Source organism: Neofelis nebulosa, chromosome 2 (assembly GCF_028018385.1).
Source record: "Neofelis nebulosa isolate mNeoNeb1 chromosome 2, mNeoNeb1.pri, whole genome shotgun sequence".
NCBI lineage: Eukaryota > Metazoa > Chordata > Mammalia > Carnivora > Felidae > Neofelis > Neofelis nebulosa.
Window position 1 is genome coordinate 187,458,993 of NC_080783.1, and position 21,000 is coordinate 187,479,992.

The 21,000-nt window shown below is 43.9% G+C and overlaps 1 protein-coding gene across 10 annotated transcripts in view; it reads left to right on the forward strand.

Moving 5' to 3' along the window:
- The first annotated feature begins 11 nt into the window (after window positions 1-11).
- Window positions 12-21,000, forward strand: part of ERI3 (ERI1 exoribonuclease family member 3) — a 127,905-nt gene continuing 106,916 nt past the window's right edge. The window contains exons 1-3 of one of the 10 annotated variants that reach the window (XM_058717677.1): window positions 39-85; window positions 2,528-2,603; window positions 14,493-14,770. In XM_058717677.1, the coding sequence (XP_058573660.1) occupies window positions 14,516-14,770 (255 nt within the window). In that variant the 5' untranslated portion in view covers window positions 39-85; window positions 2,528-2,603; window positions 14,493-14,515. Of the gene's footprint in view, window positions 86-121; window positions 454-2,527; window positions 2,604-14,492; window positions 14,771-21,000 lie in introns of those variants that run through there. The other 9 variants (XM_058717676.1, XM_058717675.1, XM_058717673.1 and 6 more) reach the window with 9 other exon arrangements.

The window sequence follows — 21,000 nt, forward strand, 5'->3', positions numbered from 1 at the left end:
TGGTCGGAGAAGCAAGCGGCGGGCTCAGTGGTTGGCCACCGCGCCCGCCCGTCAGTCGCGTCGGCCGGGGTCAGAGTGCGCGGAGGTGAGTCGGTGTGTTGTGGACTCGTGGTGCTGGCTGCCGCTGTTGAGGCGGCCGGGAACGGGCGGTGGGGAGCGGGCGGAGCTGGCCTTGCCTCTGCCTGGCTGGCGCCGCAGTCGGCGCGGGCCGCGCCCGCCGCCGTAAACTGCCCCGAGCGCCTGCTGAGGCCGAGGGAGACGTCGGGGCCTGCACCTGGAGGGAGCCTGCCGCGCTGGCCCCGAGGAGGGGGCGTTGCCATGGCGACAGCCTCTCCCGCCGCTGACGGGGGGCGGGGGCGGCCCTGGGAAGGAGGGCTGGTCTCCTGGCCCCCTGCCCCTCCCCTTACTCTCCCCTGGACTTGGATGGGTCCGAGTTGGGGGCAACACCCTGGGGTGGGTGATGGGGAGAGGCCCCCAGATTGGGCCCTGGTTAATGCATGCGGGGTGAGGGTCGCGGCGCGCACACTATGTGCAACCTGGGGTGCTAGCCCATGTGCTCACCCTGGATGCATGATCTACTGAATAACGTTCGGGCTGAGAGGGAGCGGGGCAGGGCTTTGCAAGACCGACTGGGTGAGGTGATTAAGGGTGCTAACTTCTTACTTAGGGCTACTAGGGAAGAGCAAGAGGTTTGACCACAGAGGACATAACTCAGTAAAGAGGTGGTAGATAGAGTAACCCATTCTTCCCTCTCCAGCACACACACGGTGTTAGCATTTTACCTATTTGTAAATCTGTAGCAGTGGTAGTAGCGATGGTAGGAGTGAATAAGGGGCCTAACCTAGCTAGCTTTCTGTTTGCTTTTCCTGCAAATGTTCCAGCAACAGGTGTTTTCTTAAAACAAAAAAAGCATGAACTTGGATTAGGGCTTGACTGCGAGTTCTTGCAAAATGTAACTGCTCCTAGTTGACTTGGAAGATGCTGAATGTGGCCCCTTATGGGGGGTTTGGATTCTGCCCTTAGGGTTGGATTTTGCAAATTGATAATGCCCATCGTTGTCTCTGCTCTAGGTCTCTGGCCACCTCTATGGTATTAGCTCTTATCAGACATTTTATCATTCTGTGAGCTGAGGGGCAAAAAAACACGAATCCCATTGGTTAAAAACTACACGCTATTTGAACTATAGTAGGTTGTGATTGGCTGAATTGGTTCTTGATTGTAGCGTTTCTACCAGAAATTGGCTTCATCAAATTCTGCTTTATTCTGACTTTATCATACATGGCATGCCTTGTTTTAGTGGGTTCGTTCCTGGAGCTTAAGTATATTATACCTGAATCCCCTACCATTTAAAAGCCAATTTATAAACAGGGACTTGGAGTGTGACTCCACTAATGTGTGTGTCTGTGATCTTGGTTAGAAACCCACTTGGCTGCCTTTCCTCAGAGAGGTGGGGTGTGGGGGAAGGGAGCTGCCGGGAAGTGATTGATAAGGTTTCCTTTATGGATTCTGTGGTGCTTCACTGGAGCTCAGAGCACTTTGGCAACTTAAGCACTCCAAATTAAAAGCTCGTTAACAATTCCTGCCCAAAGATCCTGTAAATAATCGGTTAGCTAGGTCCTAGAGCTTGGCTGAGAGCTCTCCTTCCAACTTGAAATTTCCAAATAAAAGTGCCTTTATTCTCTTTCATTTTGAAAAGTGTATTCTTTGTGGTCGGTTAGGTTGGTGAGTGGTCTTTCCTAAGGGATTTGAGTAGACTAAAGTCTTAAATGTGTAGAGTGGTAGACAGGAATAGATTGGTTCCAAACCTAAGTGTTTCTTTGTGCAAAGGGCATTGCCCACTTACAGGAGCACCTCTGCAGCTTCTAATCTTCTGAAAGATCTAAATTAGGTGATGAGTATGACAGGTGTCCGTTAATGATTTGACTTAGGGTTTGGTTACACTTTGAATTTCTTAGGACTTGAGGCAGACCTGGAGGTATCCTGCAAGTATTTAATGGTCTATTTGGCCATTTGCAGTAAGACCTGTGGGTTTGTGGCAAACAGCCCCTCCTCCAATCCTGGCCTCAGTTCCTGAGTTCTGAATATTATCAACCTTACCAGTTACCCATCCTCGAGTAGACTAGGATTCTGGTGTTATCCTGAGAGACACCACTTCATGGCCATCTTTCTCAGTCCAAGCTCAGATATTATAAATGTTTAGTGTTTCTAGGAGATAACCTCCTTATGAAGAGAAGTATGCTATACTCTGGTTTCTCTTCAGATCGTATAAATCTTTCGCCTTGAAGAGAAGTATGCTACCAGAGAACATGAAATTCATCATTCCGAAAATATATGGTACTATATATATAGCTTCCAAAAGCTCTGTTCAGGCATTGTTCTTCCATATAGATAACTTATCCCAAAGTAGTTTTGAGTTTAGGGGCTTGAGATTTGGACCCTTAAATTGTTTCAAACAGCAGCAGCCCCCTGGGGATTTGATCCTTTATACTGAAATAGACTTGTTGCAGAGATGTGTATTTATCCACAGCATTGGGGCTTTCCAGCTCTCACAGAACCTTCAGCATCCCCAGCTGGCAGTCTTGGCATCCTCGAAGTAAGGAGAGGTGAGAATCCTGTTGCATGGTCAAATTTGGCTTGACTTCTTTCTTATGAGTATTTGGGTTTGGAGGGTGAGGGGATGGTGGTTGGTGCAGACTGTTTTTTTCTGTAGCTTTCTTTGATAAGACGCCATGTGCTCAAAGACTACTGAAATGTACCAAAAGTCTATAAAGTGGTGATAGTTGGAGGTGGGCTATCCAGACTCCAGTTCTGTCATGATTTCTTTGTGGGCATTGCATGAGTGCCTACTTTAGGTTCAGGAAGGTTGAATACAGCCAGAACAGTCTTTCATCCTGAGAAATACACAGCTTAAGATAATAGGGAGGAACACATTCATTTGGCTTTGATAATGCATTTGACCAAGGCCTTTGGGATCTTGGTTTGATTTGGATTGAGAGTCATTGTTGGGTGAATGGTTAATCCCAGTCTATCCATTTTATAAGGATCAGGACTGACTAAAAAGGCAGACTCTGATGATTGATATCCAGGATATCAGAAGCTATTTGTTCAATAATGAAGGGCCAGGTGCTTTGCTAGGTCCTGGAATTGTAGTAAACAAGACAGCTGCTGTCTCTGATGCCACAGGGCTTACAAATTCTGGGGAGAGATAGATAGTAAAGAAGCAGTTATGATACACTCTGGGAGTGCTATGGTAGAGTAAGTTTGGGTGCTTTTGGAGTACTCAGAAAGGTCCTCAACCCAGACCTGTAGGCTCAGGGAAGGCTTCTCAGAGGAAAGAACCCCCTCATCTAGAATTAGATGAAGACATGAGGGACCAAGTGTGAAAGAAGGTCAGAGTTTTGTTGGGTTTGAGAAACTGAATTTCAGTGTGATTAAAACGTAGCATACTCAGTGGGCAAGAAGTTGGAGAATATGATGAGAAATGAAGCAGGAAAGGTAAGCAGAGGCCAAGGCCTTTTAAACTTTTAGGATTAGGTGATGGATGGAGAAAAAGTTAGACTAGTCAGGAAAAGAGTAGGTCCTTTTTCTGTAAAGGACCAGATAGTAACTATTTAGGTTTCATGGGTCTCTGTCACAACTATTCAGTTCCATTCGACTCTGCCGTTACGGCATGAAAGCATAGTATGAAAATGAATGAGCATGGCTATGTTCCAGTAAAACTTGATAAAAACAGGTGGCAGCTGGATTTGGCCCATGGAACACAGTTTGCCAACACCTGGATCAGACTATCATAAGAGCAGTAAGAAGCCATTAAACAGTTTTAAGCTGTGTACTGATGATAAATAGATTTGTGTTTTAGAACATTTGCTCTGATTTCAGCGTTAACAATGGACTGAAGGAGATGATACTGAAGGCAGAGACCAGTAAGGAGCCTGTGATAGTTACGTGGGCAGCATTTTATATTTACCCCTTTGAGGCAGTATTTTGACACTTAAAAATTGGGTACAACTGAATTTTTGCATAATGTATATACTGGTTCTCTTTATTAATTTCCTGGCCATTGACTAGAGCTTAAAGCATGTCTACCAAAGGAGTTGGTGATACCAGCTCCTATTTGACAGACTAGAAAAGATGTAGGAAGGGGAAGTAGGTGTAGAATGAGTGAAAAGGTTTGGGGAAGTCTTTTCTAATCCAAGAAGTAGGGAATAAATGGAACCCTGGTAGGGATGTTGGTCTTAGGGCTCATAGCTTAATGTCAGTTGCTTTAAACTTTTTGAACTATACAAAGAAGGACCCATTTTCCTAAGCTTTCTAGGGAATTGTCCTCATTTTGTTATATGTCGTACTCAATCTTTCCTTTCCTTGCTTGTAGCAGACTGATGACCTTTTTCTGTTTTGGGGACTGTCTCCTGGTTCAGATATGATGGTATATGCCAGGCACAGGAGCCAAATAAAGTATCTGTTGAGTGCCCAATGAATTGTCTTTCTCCTTCTATAAGCCTGCTTGCATTGCTGGAAGGAAGTTTGTAGGTTTCTGAAAGCCTATATTATGGTGTTTAGGTGACCTTGGGCAAGTGACTTATCTCTCTGAGCTTTACTTTCCTATCTGTAAAATGCAGATAATGGGACTTAATAGGGTTTGTTAAAGGATTTAATGAGCTAATGTATGTAAGGTTCTTAGCACAGTGTTTTAATAACTTTTGTCACTAATAGTATTTGACACAATTAATAATTTTTTTAAAAAGCAGCCCTACAATAGGGTGAGTTGGCCTTTGGCTTAGTATGTTTGGGGGCCTCACAGTTGTCATTAAGGCCATATGATAGAAACATAACCACTGGTGATGGCAGCCAGTAGACAGGAGGAAGTTATAACTAATGCAAGGGGGCCACTCTTCATAATGGAAAATTTTCAGACATCAGGAGTCCAGAAAATCAGAACTTTCTTCAGGGTAGACCTTAGCCCCAGTACCATCAGTGAAGTGAATTGAGTGAGCAGCTACCTGAAAGAAATTCACCAAAGTGTGACCAGTCATTTCTCCCATTTGGTTAGGGTCATTTATTAGTGTTTCCACCCTTGTGGCCCTACATCTTCGCAAAGTGCCTCTTGAATGTTTTTTATTACTTTTCACCATCACTCTAGGAATGAATCAGGTGGTCAGTATTATTGTCTCTGCTACCCTTGTGAGGAAACTGAGGCCCATGAAGGTTAAGTGTGTTGCCCAAGGTCATGCTATAAGGTACTGTCAGAGCTAGTGCAGATTTGCCTCCAGATGAAATTGTGTTAGTTTATTGCTGTGATTTCTCTTCCTTCAAGTGAGAGATATGTAGTCATTGCAGAACTGCAGACTGATGCATGCTTTGTCCAGATGTGCTAGAAATGATTTGGGTCCCACTTTATCCACTTGGTCCTGTTGGGTTTTAATTGATGACTGCTTGGACCAGGAAAGCAGAGTCCCTTTGGGTCATTGTTTTTAGCCCCTCCCTCTTTGGGGACATTCTTGGGGGAGCCTTGGGTTACAGGAGATTGCTTTGATATGTTCAAAATTGTGCCTTGTGCCCCACAGCTACAGGTAAAATCAAAAGGCAGATAATTTATGGGAGTGTCAGAGCTGGCCGCTGGCACCTCAGGAGGCCATTAGTATGCCTGTTCAGACCCTCTGTGTCCTTGCAATTGATTCCTCTTTGCATGAGCTTGATTTGGGAAGCTGTAGATCTGTGGGTAGTGATTGGATGTGACAGTCCAAACACCGGTCCCTAAATTAATCCTTTTAATAGTATTCCAGCACTAAGGCAATGTGGTGTCTCTCTCTGTCTTTAACTGGGGAGGACAGAATAGGGTGGGCTAGGAAGAAGGAGAAAGAGAAAAAAGAAGCTTTGCTTGGGGCTTAGGGTATGCTCTGTTCTAACATGTTCTGATTCCAGAGCACTTGAAAAATTTGGGCATATTCATTCAACAAACATTGATTCACACTAACTTCGTTCCTGGTCCTGTGCTGGGTGCTGGGAATACAAAAATGAGTAAAATGTGGTCCTTGCCCTTAAGGATCTGTGTCTATCTCTGTGTTTCTTAGATTTTTTTTTTAAGTTTATTTATTTTTGAGAGAGAGAGAGTGCACGTGCACATGTGTGCGCACACAAGCAGGGGAGGAGCAGAGAGAGAGGGAGTCACAGAATCCGAAGCAGGCTCTGTCAGCAAGCAGCTGTCAGCTCAGAGCCGGATGCAGGGCTCAAACTCACCAAGTGTGAGATCATGACCTGAGTCAAAGTCAGACACTTACCCAACTGAGCCACCCAGGTGCCCCATTTCTTAGAGTTTTTAAACTCCTGCACTATTAAGGTGGAAAAAAAAAATCTTATGCTTTTCTTTAATGCTACTTGAAATTTTAAAATGCATTAAAAGGTCTGACAAGAAACAAGTCAAAGAAATTATGCTTTTTTACACACATATGCACACATACACATACCTATACCTGCTATCTTACATCCTTCTCACCTAACTCTGAAAATTATAGTAGGAGAAATAGATTAACTAAAATTTTACAATATAGTGAAACAAAAGTTATGAAATAGGAGCAGAATGTGTTACTGGATCACATTTAAACAGTTAGCTTTCTGATGGAGTGTCAGAGAAAGCTACTAAAAGGAAATTTTGGGCTGCATTTTGAAGAAGGAGCAATAATTTGCCTGGTGAAAATGGAAGTAACATTCCAAAGGAGGGAAAGTAGCATTTGCCAAGGCACAGATTTGTAAAAGGAAACATCACATCTGGGGACCTGAGCAAGTTCTGGTTGTCACCCTGCCCCTGCCAGTTCCTCTGCTCCTCCTCTGGAATTGCGTTTGAGAAGAGGCTTTGAGTTTCTTGTGCTACAGTTGTTTTAATCCAAGGCACCACTTCCTGTTTCTGTTTTTTGTACCCAAGGCTGCAATTTGTTTTTCTTGTTAAAATGTAATAAATGTATTATGATAACAAATTTGGGTGATTTTGGACAGACTTATCATTGCTTATGGTTGAGTTACTTTTAGTTAAAGCCACACCTTAACTCAAAGGAAAAACTGAAGTTGATATGCATTTTTAGCCCTTTGGATGATCTGGGACTCAATCAAGTAGGGAATGTGGGCCCTCAAACATGGGAGAGGGAATAGGGCCCTGAAGAACTGAGTGTCTCTGAGGCTTAGTTTTCTTGCATGTAAAATGGGAATACTGTTCCCCACTTTGCCTGAGAGTTGGGAGGGCTGAATGACATGAAATATGTAGATGACTAACACAGTGCCTGGCTTATAATAGATTTTTCAGAAAATCCTGTTTTCCTTTCCTCTTTCTCATGCCTTAACAATATTAGCTCCCTTCTATTGCATACTTTCAACACACCAAGTGCTTTATATACATTGTGTGGTTGAACTGAACCCCAAACAGATAGGTATCATTATTCATTATTATAGTTATTGTTACTAAGAATGTATGGTAGAGAGGTGCCTGGTTGGCTTAGTTGGTAGGGCATGCAACTCTTGATCTTGGAGTCATGAGTTTGAGCCCCATGTTAGATGTGGAGCCTACTTTAAAAAAAAAAAAAAAAGAAAAAAAAAAAGAATATGTAGTAGAGTCAGGATTTCAACCTAGACTTGTCTAATTCCAGTGTTTAAACAACCAGACTCCTTGTTTCTCTACCCCTGTTTCCAAACAGGATATGGGAGGTTCTTAGTACCTCTCTTCTGGTGTCAGATGCTGTCTACAAGTGTGGGAGGTACTTAAAGGGATACGAGTACATACTATGCCCTTCCTCCATTTCTGTCCTATTTATGGTGTTTTAGGAAACAAACCTTTGCCCTTCTCATGTGCGATGGATGTCACAACTGACTTGTAGGACTTTGCAAAGAAATGTTTCCCAGCTTTGGCCCCCTGAAGGAGTTGGCCCAAACTACTGGGTGTGGCTGGTAAGTTAGCAAACAACAGGCAAATCAGTCACTTCTTTTTATGTGCTGCCTTGAGCTGCTGAGATAGCTAATTGAAGAGGAGAGTAAGCCTCCTGTGGCCTGTGACATTGCCATCAGAATTTGGTGTTCCTGAAGGTCTCCAGGACTATAGTGACTATAGCTCTCCTGTTAATTTGGGGTTAGCAGCTTCTTCCGAGGTTGGGAATGGTCTCCCCAGCCCTGCTTTGGAGCAGAAGCAGCTGTAGCTACAGGCTGAGGGAGTGACAGGTTGTAGAGAGGAGGAGAGTGTTTTGTTGAGGTGAGGACCTAGCTTTACAGTTCTTGCTTCCATTCCACTTTGGTGCCATCAAAAGTGGTGCAAAGGTTCTAAGGCATGTCAAGCTTTGTTCTGCCTCAACCTGTAGCTTTCAGCAGACTAGACCAAGCCCTCAGGACCTTGGTCTCCACTGTGAGACTGCAGAGAAGCTTGGGGGTTGGGTGGTGAGGTCTGTTCCTTGTGTTGGGGCATTGGTCTGAAACCCTGGTATGGGAGTTGGGAGCCTTGGGTTATGTTGTTGCTTCCTATGTGAGTCTTGGGCAGCCCTTTTCTCTTCCTGGAGCTCATTTTCCCTAGGTGGCTGTACTGTGTCTCCCATTAGGTTTTCTTTCACCTTGGACAATCTGTGATTTTCACAGAAAGTGCTCTGGCAGCAAAGATGCATTCATTAGATTGAAGATTATGACTTTTGAAGGCAAGCAGTTTATTTATATTTTTCCCAGGCTATTTTTATCTGCCTAATACAGAGCCTGTGACTGAGCAGGTTCCAGACAGGTATTACCGTGTTCTCTGTTGATGCCTCTGTGACTCAGGTGCCTGAGCACTTGTGATACTAAAGGTCAGTTTGGGACAGGGACTTACCCTAGGACTAGGAACTGGGGAAGCTGCAGCTGTCTCAGGTGCTTATAGTCAGCTGGACTCAGAGTCTGCCTCTAGTGCCTTAGAGTTTCTCTGGAATGTACTCCTGCCTCCCAGTCTGGTTTTCGATGGAATGGATTGAATCCAGAGATGGTATAAGCCTATGTATACCCTCCTCAGAGATTCCAAATACAGGTGACCCTTGAACAACACGGGTTTGAACTGCACAGATCCACTTAACGGTAGATTTTTTTCCCCCATAAATACAGTACAGTACTGTAAATATACTTAAATATATTTTCTCTTCCTTACAATTTTCTTAACATCTTTATCTTTATTGTACAAATAACATATAGATTACATATATAAAATATGCATTAGTCAACTGTTTATGTTATTGGTAAGGCTTCTGGTCAACTACTCTTCGTAGTTAAGTTTTTGGAGATTCAAAAGTTATAGGCAGATTTTCCACTGCGTGGGGGCAGGGGGAATTGGTGCCCCCATCTCCTGTGTTGTTCAAAGATCAACTGTATTTGCAGTTGGGGAGATGGGGTGGGAGTAGACCACATATTTCATGATAGCCTTCTCTACTTTCCTATCCCCCAGGTTCCTGTGGCCTGTGTATGTGGATGTTAAAGAATGGGCCCCCTCCCTTTGCTCTCTCTTCCCCCCTCAGTAATGGAAGGCTATAAAATGTCTATTTACCCAAGACACCAGAATGACTCCTCTGTGGTTCCACTAATCTGGTGATTTGGTGCTTCTCTGGTCTCTCAGGTAAATACAGATTGAGGCTTTTTATAAAGGCATATTATTTCCCTCATTAAATGTGTGTTTTGGCACATGCGTTATTTACCTGACCGACAGTAATGGCTGCAGAGGAGCCGTTGGTGTCTGTTGTGTAAATACTCTGCACAGAGACCATCCTCCAGGGGCTGTGGCGCAGACCTGTTTCTCCAAATCCGGCTGGCCCCATGGCAGTCCCTGTTTGCCACTGTCCTGTCCCCATTGGGGGGCTGGTCCTTTCATTTTGAGGAGGGAATCATTTATTTTCCTCCTTGCCATAGGCTACTTACTACTTTTATTGCTAGGAGAAGAAAAAGGGTGTCTGAGAATAAATGTGTTTAAATCTTGGTCTCTGATGAAAGATGGTATCAAATACATAGAATCATAAACTGATCTTTTGAGTTCTGCCCCTTGACTAGATACTCAAAGTCCCAATTGATGATACGAGTTACAGGCTTATACTCTACAAACTTGTGACTGAAGTATAAACACAGCAATAGGAAAGGGGAATCCCTAAGATGCCAGAGGGTGCAAGACCGATGGGATGCCTCTGCAGGGTGTGCAGGGGTGTTTCCTAAGAAGGCTCTAATGGTGGCAGGAGTGCCCAGTGAGGGGCCATTGAGTGGGAGCTCTTATCATGGAGACTTGATGCATTAAGGGCTGGCTTTTGCTGGCCTCCCTGCTGAAGGAGAGCATATAGCCTACCTTCCATGGGCAATGTGGAGAGATTGCACCCTCACGTACCGTCTGTTCTCTCTCCCTCTTTTAAACCACATTGCAGCATATAGATTAAAATCATTTTTAAAAAGTCTCAAATAGGCCAAATTTACATAAAAGTTGGAGTTAGAGTACAAAGAATTTTTTGTGGAACTGCTTGACAGTTAATGCTGACCTAATGCCCCATCACCCTGAATGCTTTGGGTGTATTTCCTCCATGCAAGGACATTTTCTTACCTAACCACAATACAACCAGCAAAATCAGGAAATTAATATTGGTACCTTACCTCATTCTAATTGTCAAACCCCATTCCAGTTTGCCAATTGTCCCAGTAATGTTCTTTTGTAGCAAACTGATCCAGTTCAGAATGTACATTGCGTTTAGTTACCAAGTCCCTTTAACCTCCTTTAGACTTTGCTCAGTAAAAGTTCCTTTACATTCATAACCTTGACACTTTTGAAGATTACAGGCTAGTTATTGTGTAGACTGCCCTTCAATTAGGGTTTGTTGAATATTTTCTCATGTTAGACTTAGATTATGCATCTTTGACAGGAATATCACAGAAATGATGCTTTCATCTCATTGCATCCTATCATGTGGTGCACTGTTTTCATTTATCCCACTATTGATAATGTTCATTTTGATCACTTGATTAAGGTGATGTCTGCCCGGTTTCTTCATTGTATACTTCCTGTTATGATTAATAAGCATTCTGTGAGGAGATAGTTTGAAACTATGTGAATATCCCTCATCAAACTTTAATTAGTTAATTAATTTGTGCATTATAGACTCATGGTTTCCTTTTTAATTCAATGCAGTATCTATTAATATCATTATTTATTTGCCAGTAGGAGTCCCTTCAAGCTGGCCTCTGCATCCTTTTGATAAGTTGCCTTCATTCTTTGAGCATTTCCTTGCTTTTTGGCCCTAAAACAAGATGTTCCAGATTCATCTTGTACTTTCCCTGCCACAGAATCAACCATTTCTCCAAAGAGCTCTGGTTCTTCCACTGAAGAATGTTGTTTGGAAGGCAACTGGGTGCTAGGTGTGCTCATTGCTGCTGGAGTGTTGCTGCTCCCTGGCCCTTCAGGAGACAGAGCTAAAAAATATATGTGTGTGTATATTTATATATTCATACTCATATTTACATTTAGCTTTATTCTTATGTGTTATATATGTCTGATACCATGAGTTTCACACTGTTTCCTTCAATTTCAATTTGACACCTTGGATTTTTTCCTCTTTCCCTACTTGAATTACATCCTCTAGCCATGAGAAACCTGGTTCTCATTACCCTTAATACACATCCTTCTTTGATCAATCCCTCTGTATGTAACCAGTCTCCCATTGTTGCCATTGCTCTTTCCCTCTCTTGACTGCCTCTTTTACCCTGCCCATGACTCCCTGCATCAGACTTGCCACCATCTCCTGACCCCTTGCCATGCCCTCCACACCCCACATGGGCTCTGACATGCTACATCACACCTTCCTGCCTCTGTATAGTTGCCTTCCTTACTCTGCTTGGGCTCTGATACCCCCCCCCCCCTCACCCCAGACTCTTCTGCTCCCCCCACCTCAACTTGTAGATACCTGTCTTCCTCTGCCACAACTAATGGCTCTAAAACCATTAGATTGAATTTTTCAGGAAAGGAAAAGGAAGAGCTGCTCTTTGTTTCTTGACTCAAGTTGGACTTGGTTTTTAGAAGTAAGGGAAGTATGGAATCCAGTGATTACTGATAAATGGAGGCCTGGTCTCCTGTTGTCTATTCTCAAGACTTGCTACAAGAAAAACTTGTTGATGTGGGTGAAATCAGGTGAGAAGGCAAGGCCTGCAGGCAAGAGGCTTTTGGTCATCAATGTGTTGTTCGTTGAAGGGATAGGACACAGACAGTATGATGTATGGGGGGTCTAGAGCATCCTGGGCATGCAGGAGATTTTGATGTTACTCTCTGAGATTGCCTTATGCATCATTGGATTTATAGGCCCCAAGTATGAGGATCTGGGCTTGGCCAGGTGGGCATAGCTCAATACAGTGGTAACTCTAGTGGTAACTACTACTTACTAGTAGTAATACTAGTAGGCTAATATTTATTGAGCCCTTATGTGCCAGACAATGCTCCTAGTGCTTTACATCTGTCCTCTCATTTCATTCTCACTTGAGTAAGAGCTATTATATTTGTCATTTTACAGGTGAGGGTTTGAAGAACAGAGCTTGCCCAAGGTTCCATGGCAAATAAGTGGCTAAGCCAGGATTCAAACCTGGAAGCCCTACTTAATCACGATGCTTAATTGCCTATAGTATTTGGCAGATGGGGTCTGGTTGACTGTATATACTATATATACTATATATACATATTGCCAGACATTAGGACTCTCTAAAGTCCTTATCCCTAGTCTGACTTCAGGGAGTTAGAGAAGAGTTCTAAGGCTCTGAGGGACTTTGGATCCAAATTCTAATGCATAATCTGAGCAGACTGGTGTCTCCCATCTCAGCAAGGCCCCCAGTATTGTTCGGGGTAGGTGATGTGAAGTTATTTTGGATTCTCGCTTTCAAAGGGATATTGGCCTCTTTGCCTTTCCAAGGGATTCTGTAGTGAAATCCAAGCTAGCCTTTGTCTACCCTGAGCTGAGGGGTTTGGACTGTGTTTTGGAAATGCTGTAAAGCCATGGTGTAAAGCAGGCGCTGTGCTCTGTAGGATCCACGAAGAACTTAAAATACTTTTCACTTTTCAGTCTTAGACCCTCTGAATCCTCATGGAATCTAACTACAGGGATGGGGAAATTGAGGACCCACACTAGCATGTCTCCTAATAAATATGCAGGCAAGTTATGGTAGGTCATTCAGTGAGTCAGGGGAGAGCCAGGAGGTGGAGTGATACTTGCCATTGTCCAGGCCCGCTCAGGTAGTAGTGACCTCATTGCTTCTGAGTATGCTCTGGACTTCACAGGCTACTACCCCCTCAACCCTGCAGGAGGGGGCCAGTGCCCATTTGTGGCCTTTCAGAGGCAAGCTTTTGGCTCTATTAGAATGGGGCTTCAGAAGGCATAAACTATGGCCATTTCTGCATTGAGCAGTGAGATTTCTTGTTTGACTTTGAGGATTAAAGTTGACGGAATTTGAATGTTGGGTGTAAGAGGGGTAAACACAAAATTTCTTCTTTGTTCCTTTTTATTTTAAGGAAGTTTGAGTTATTTGTGAGTAAAACTTAGGCTTTGATTTTTATATTTAGTTAACCCTCTAAGGAACAGACATTCTGCAAATTTTAAGGGAAAACTTGAAAAGTGATTTGGATTTTTTTTTTTTTTTTGCACATGTTCACTCAGAAAACTTTACTAGACTTTTTTTTTTTTTTTTTTTTTTTTAAGCAATGCTCCCATTACTGCCACATCTGGGTTTTCTCTTTTTCTTCCCTATTTAAAAAAAAAAAAAAAAAATCCCACAGTCATTCAGGGCCTCTAGTAGTGAGTATGTCTAAAGGCAGCAAATGTGAAGGCCTGAGGCTGTTGCCAGCTGTGCTCTCCAGGCGTCATTCATTCCCCCAGGGTGCCACTTACTGGTGTGGGGGCTGGGGAGTCACCAGCAAGCTCCCCTGTGATTGGCTGTGTTCCATTTCACCTTGGGAGAAGGGAGGAGGATATGTGGAGATGTGAGACAGGCTGGAAGGCCAGGGGCAAATGGTTTGTAATGGAGCTGAGGAGAGAATCTTGGGCGTTTTCCACTGTTTGTCTGAGTCTCCTTAGCTCCCAGGACTGATTGTGCAGCTGGGTCACCTCATGTTACTTTGGGAACCTTAGCTCTATGTTAACTGTTGCCACCTGAGAAATGACCACAGAATTTTTTTCTCTCTTCTCTTTTGAACTTTAGAGCTCCGTTTAAAGATGAAGGCCAGCGTTGCAGGTTGTTTTGAGAATGATCTTGGAGACTCAGAGCTGTCATAATGCTGCAGCGGCCAGTATTAGGGTCTTGAACTTCAGTAATAAATACTGTTGATTTAGAAAAGGGGCCCAGAAACACTGGGGAGTGGTTCATGTTGTGTGACTATTCCTGAAGACCAGATGGAACAGGGCCACAGTGGGAGGGGAGTAACCCAGGCTCTTTGTTCTTTTTTTTTTTTCTTTCTTTCTTTCTTTCTTTTTTTTTTTTTTAAACTTTCCTCCCCTAAGTTTTAGATGCTTCTGGATGTTCAATGCTAGCACCTTTACAGACTGGAGCAGCTCGATTTTCTTCATATTTACTTTCAAGAGCAAGAAAAGTGCTGGGCTCCCACTTATTTTCTCCCTGTGGTGTTCCGGAGTTCTGCTCCATATCCACCAGAAAACTGGCGGCCCACGGCTTTGGCGCATCCATGGCGGCAATGGTGCCCTTTCCTCCCCAGAGGTATCACTACTTTTTAGTGCTGGACTTTGAGGCCACGTGCGACAAGCCACAGATTCATCCTCAGGTAACTGTTGCATCATTGCTTCAGAAAAGGTGGGGTGGGCAAGGAGGGAGGGAGGATAGTCTTGCATTTTGGGTTCCAGAGGAACTTTCTCATGTCTTCCTGGCTTTTAGCTACTCATCTGGAGTTCCTGCCTGGGAAACCGGACTTGGTTCAGGCATGCTAGGGTAAGGTAGACCTGAGAAGTCTCTGGAGAGAACTGGGCATATTGTTTCTCTCTGGTCTCAGCCTTTGGGAATCAAAATATTTCCTTTGGTCCCATCCTTTCTCTCTCCTTTCCCTTCCCTCCTTCCTTCTCCTGCTATTGCTGCATGTTCTTTTAAGGAATACTGTGGTAGTCAGCCTCAAGATGGCACCCGATGATCCTTGCCTCCTGATATTCATACCCTTGGTAGTTTCTCTCCCACACATCAGAGCTAGCCGTGTATAACCAATAGAACACAGTGGAAAGGACATTGTGTGATTTCTGAGGCCAAGCCATAAAAAGCACTATAGTTCACCTTGCTCTTTTGGATCGCTCACTCTGTAGGAAGCCAGCTGCCATGCATTGAGGACTCTCAGACAGCCTATGGAGAGGCATGGGTGTACAGGAACTGAGGTTCTTAGCTAAAAACCAGTACCAGCTTGCCAGTTGTGTGTCTTGGTGCCGTCTTGGAAGTGAATCCACCAGCCCCAGTGGACATCTGACTTCAACCTCAGGAGAGACCCTGGGCCAGGCTGGTCAGCTGAGCCATTCCTGAATTCTTGGTTTGCAGAAACTGTGAGAGATAAGAAATGATTAGTGATGTTTTGAACCAATGAGTTTGGGGATGATGTGTTTTGCAGCATTAGATAACCTGAAGAAGTACAACTGTTGGTCTGTTAGGAAAATTTCTTTGCTTCCTTTTTTTTTCTTAGTCATCAACTGTGTTCAGAGACTTTTCACAAACTTTTAAGGTAGTGCTACTAGGAAGCTTGGTTTAGCAGCAGAGAGGTACCTGTGCTTGCTGTTAGTTTTTGGGGAATGATTGGGAGCTGATGTGACAGTTCATTGTAGTGTGGGAACCTTGAGTATGCCCAGCTCTAGGACTGTAACTCTTCCCTATGGGGCTGGGCTATTAGGTGAGTAATTTTGGGATGTGTAGACATGTTAGTCTGGGAAAAGCTTTCAGTGGTAGGGTGGAGGGAGAAAAGGGGACTATAACATCAGGCACTTGGGAGACTGGAGGAGTGGGGTCCATTCAGAGATACTGGGTTCATTTCTCATGGTTGTTTTTTTTCCCATCAAGAGGTTCTATCTTTAGAATAGTAGATTATTTTCCATAAAGCAGATGCCACCACACTTCTACCTTCCTCTTTCTCTCTCCTCTTTCCTGTTCTACTGTCAAGTAGTGGTCTGTCTTTGGGAGTATCGGAATCAGGCCTGTGGAGGCTTGGGAAGACAGGAGCAGGATGAGGAGAATGTCCCGAGGGAAAGACCTTTGTACAAAAGGGAAGGAATGTGGTTTGGGTGCTACCTGAGCCACCCTTAACTTTTTTAGCGTCTTGCTCCTGCCCATGCTGTGGAGTCTTTTCTGCCTCCCCAAACTATTGGAGATTCTGTGGTGGGTGTGCCTGGGAGATGGGGTGGGAATTTGGGTTACATACGTTCTCTCGGGTTAGGAATCAGGGATCCGTATCCTAACATACCATATTATTTCCCTTACTGATGTACATTCCAATTACTGAGTAACCCCTAATGGGATGGGGGTCCAAAATCCAAGACATCCGTATTGCGTATGATTCATCCCTTCTCTGAACTCTCATGATCACTTGGCACTTCCTTGATGGCTTTTTCTGCGTTCTGCTTTCTGGCACATGCCTATGTATGTTTATTTCTGCATTTTTCAGTTAGATTATAAGCCCAGATAATTATGTAGCTCTGTTCTCTTGTCCTACAGAGGGTCCTGTCAATGTTGCTCAAGGTGAAGCCTGATTTATGCCTGAATTTGGTCTGTCAGTATCACCTTTCATCTCTCTTTCAAGGGCATTGTTCTACTTATTTATTTATTGCAATGCCGAAGATATAATGCAATATAGATTTAAATCCCACGTATCACCAACTTCCCACCCAGACTTAGGCACCACAGCCTTTCTGACCTAGGCTGAGGTAGGACTCCATGCCGTTTACCAGGATCTGGGCCTGATTAAAGATTATCTCCAGAATCAATGAACCCTGATGATGTGATTCCAAGGGCACTTAAAGAATTGGCTGCCCTGGTTCATTATTAGAAAGCATTAGCTGTTGCTTTAGAGAATTCAGAGAGAAGCATTTGCTGTCTTGCTTATCTTTAAAAGGGGAATACGAATGATCTTGGAAATTATAGACCCGTTAGTTTACTGTGATTCCAGAGAAGATACTTGACCTGATCGTCAGATAATCAATCAGCAAACAGCTAGAAGAGCATAGGGTACTGAGTAATAACCTACATGGGTTTGCGAAGAAGAGCAAATCCTGTCAGATCAATCTAACTTCTTGCTGTGACATAGTGATGGATTTGAGTGGATCTGGGGTAAGTGATAAATGTAATGCATCTCTACTTCATTAAGCCTCCACAATGCTGTGATCAACAGGTAGGAAGGTGAGTTTGGGGCCAGGCAGCTCTGTTGGACTACCCATTGGACCATTTTCAGGAAAGGAATGGGTAGTTCAGGAGTGATTTGAAACTTGTTGTTTGTGGCAGCTTAGAGCCTCTCTGTCTCTTAAAAAAAAATCTTCTATAAAGTTTGCAGGTAGCAGGATCCTGATAGGATTCAGGGAAATTTTGGAAGATGCAGTGGAGAAGGTAACAGTCCTACATAGGACAGCATCCTTCCCCTGAGGTCATCCTTCTACTGAGGTCATCATTAGAGCCTCTGTGCTGTTTAGGTCTTTCAGTCAGCAGGGGCAGTGGAGAAATTGGAAAAGCTCAGGAAAAGAGGGAAAACAAATCATTAGGGGCACAAAAATAGGACTTAGAAAAGAAATAGAATATGGTTTTGGTGACTGATTTCTTGTCCAGACTAAATAAATTCATCATACGGGAAGTAGTTGTTCCAAGGAGTATAATAATAACTTGCTCCTTATTTTAATAAGGATTAAAAAAAAGAAATGTATTTATTTATTTTTTGTTTGTTTTTTAGTGTTTATGCATTTATTTTGAGAGGGAAAGAGAGCGAGCAAACACGAGTTGGGGAGGGATAGAGAGAGAGGGAGAGAGAGAATCCCAAGCAGACTCCACTCTGTCAGCGCTGAACGGACCCAGCACAATTTAAGGCTTGATCCCACAGACTGCAAGATCACAACCCGAGCGGAAATCAAGAGTTGGTTGCTCAACCAACTGAGCCACCCAGGCGCCCCCAAAAAGAAATGAATTTAAATGGAAAACAGAAAGATTGAGATTTTGGATGAGAATGAAAATGAACTCTTAACAAGAGACAGGAAAAGGACTAGAAGATGGGCTGCAAGTTGAATCAGCCCTCCCTAGTGTTCTTTCAGAATGGGCTACCCACTTGGCAGAGACACTTTATGGGCAAGGGCTGCATGCCTCCTGGGGATGGACTTGGGACTGAATCAGATCATCCCAGCTCTCCTCCTGCCTAGCTCCCAGTTGCTTTCAAATACTCGAGTCCTCTGCATTGTACATTTCTGATCCTTATGGGAGTGTGCCATTACCCCTTGGGGGTAGAAGAGGCAGAAACAAGTTTGGGGCCAGGATCTTTCTGGATGCTTGGCATGGGGTTCATTTTTCTGATCTGTCTCTGATCTTCAGAAGTCCCTGAATCAGCTTATTGGGACTGTCCTAAAGGAATGGCGTTGTGAAAACTAACAAGTGTAAGCTCTGTTATACTTGGGTGAGTAACAGTATTGGTTATAAACATGGTAAAACATCTGGTATTTTCCATTTATCATCATTTTTGCTGTTTATTCTTGCACTTTGTTCAGCTAGGTGAAACTGGAGTGGTCTGTTTGCCTGTAAAAGGCTTCACTTTCTGGTTTTTGCACTCTTTGTTTTACGTTTTGATTCAGATTAACATGATAGATATTGGCTGAATATGAGACTTTTACATTTGAAAACATTTTTTCACTTAAATGTTAATTTAGGTGGTTTAAGTTGCTTTAGAGACTCTCAATTTGAGAAATACAATTCCTTTCTTGCTTTAGGAATCATTTCCTGATAGGGAAGTAGGTTTTTATCTGGTTTAGAAGAATCCTGACTCCTTTGTCCTGGCTAGCAGGAGTTCATGTCGCTCATTTTGGTGTGGATGTGCATGGAATAATGGTGGTTGTGACCCTAAGGCCCAGGAAGCAGCCTGAAAGCTTTGGTGGGATCTTTAATTGTCCATCTTTAACCTGGGGGCAGGTTCTTTCACCACCTTAGTATTTAGAAAGGAACAAAAGCAAATGTAAGTGAGGACAATGAGGTATAGGCCACAGCACAAGGAGAAAAGAAGTAACCTCAGCTATCCGGATGGCCAAGGAGAAGGTAGCCCAGCTCTCCTTATCTGGGGAGCCATGTCCTAGCTGCTGCCTGCCCTGCCTCCCTGAGTGCCCTCTGGCTGGGCATCAGGTTCTGGGGTGTAGTCTTTTTTCTCACTGATCTGCAGCAGCCCTGCCGACTGTTTTCCTTCTCATCTGTATTCAAGTGCCCATAACTTGGGAGAAAAATGACCTTTGGGGTTGAGGTTTTCTAGTGTTTGGTCTTTGTCCACAGGGGCTTTTTTTTTTTTTTTTTTTTTTTAGGAAACCTTGAAGAAACTCCATCTGCATTTTGAGTTAGAACCATGAGTAAAGGAGTTTCTTTTTTATAGAAAATTGTCCAGATGCTGGGTTATTTGGGGAGGGGGGGTGGGGGAAGTTTCATAGTGACAGGAGAAGGAATAATATAGAAGAGAGGCATTTGGAGGATTTCAGTATGACTTAGAGCTGGTACATCATTATTAGTCCTTTGTGAGAGAGACATTTTGGAAAACTTTACAGGAAATTGGTTAAGGTCCCTACAAATCAAACTATATCGATTCTCTCCTTTATTTAGGGCTGAAAGGCAGAATCCCCCTACCACCTACCCCCTCCCCCATCCAGTGTGCACACATGCACACCGCTCTTACCGTGTGCTACCTTGGTTCCTGTATACTCCCAAGTGGACAGAAAGGCAGTTCCCTAGAGAAAGAACCCACTCTTCCCTCCCCATTCACTTGTCCTAGTCACAGCCCCTCCAAGTAGGAGGGGTCTGGCCAGGGTTTTTATTGCAAGGGCCCGGTTGTTGGGTTGTGGTCCATCTGCCTGTGGCCCCAAGTCAGCCTGCATTTTTTTCTGTACAGACAGGCAAAGGCGCTGACGCTATTCTTCTAAACTGGGAAATGAAATGCAAAACCGACGTTAATGTAACATTATGGTTGAGATTAAATGCACCAAAATCAGGAAATTCAAAGTTATGCTTCCCACAGCAACTATAACTCAGCCTCATCTGGCGTGTGTAGTATTTTGTGTTAGTGCGGATGGTGTTATATGTTAAGACATTAAAGTTAACACCATAAGCAGAGCACAAAATGCTTGAGGGGGCTGAGTTATGACGACTGTGTGAGCTGTAAGTGTTCTTGCACAGGCTCCCGACTCCTGGTATAATTTTTCCCTTGCCCATCAGACCAATTATTGCCTTTCTTTTTACTTATATCTCTGCTTTAACACGCCCTTCTTCCAGGGTCACCATAAATGAATTCCTCTATTGGTGGCCAGTGATGGTGGTAGGAATGGGACAGCCCACTAGGCCCTTTTGTCCCTTTTGTTGCTGCCTCCATAAAAGTGGTGCTTCCCCCTCCATCTCCAAAAGCCCCCCCCCTTCACGGGCTGCTGTTTCCTGGTGGTCCCTCATAGGGACCCCCCTCCCCCGTCCCCACCTCCCCGCTGTCCCTTTTCTTTGACTGTCACTGTAGCTCCTCACAACCACTCCCCAAATGGGAACAAGCATTTGCTGTGTTCAGGTTTTGGCCCTGTTGTAACTTCACGTGAGAGCTGAAGGGGCCCTTCTTTATTTGGAGCAGACATAGCAATGTAGAAGTAAAATATACATCCCAGGGAGTGGAGCACTGATGCATGGTGGTGCTGCCTTATGTGTTTGGCATAGCAGAGGTACAGATCGAAGTGGGTTTATTTGCTCTATTCAGCCTGCTTCTCTATCTTCCTCAGGGTTTATACCTTCAAGCTGCTGTGGTGTGTAGTTAGGGCTATGGAGTTG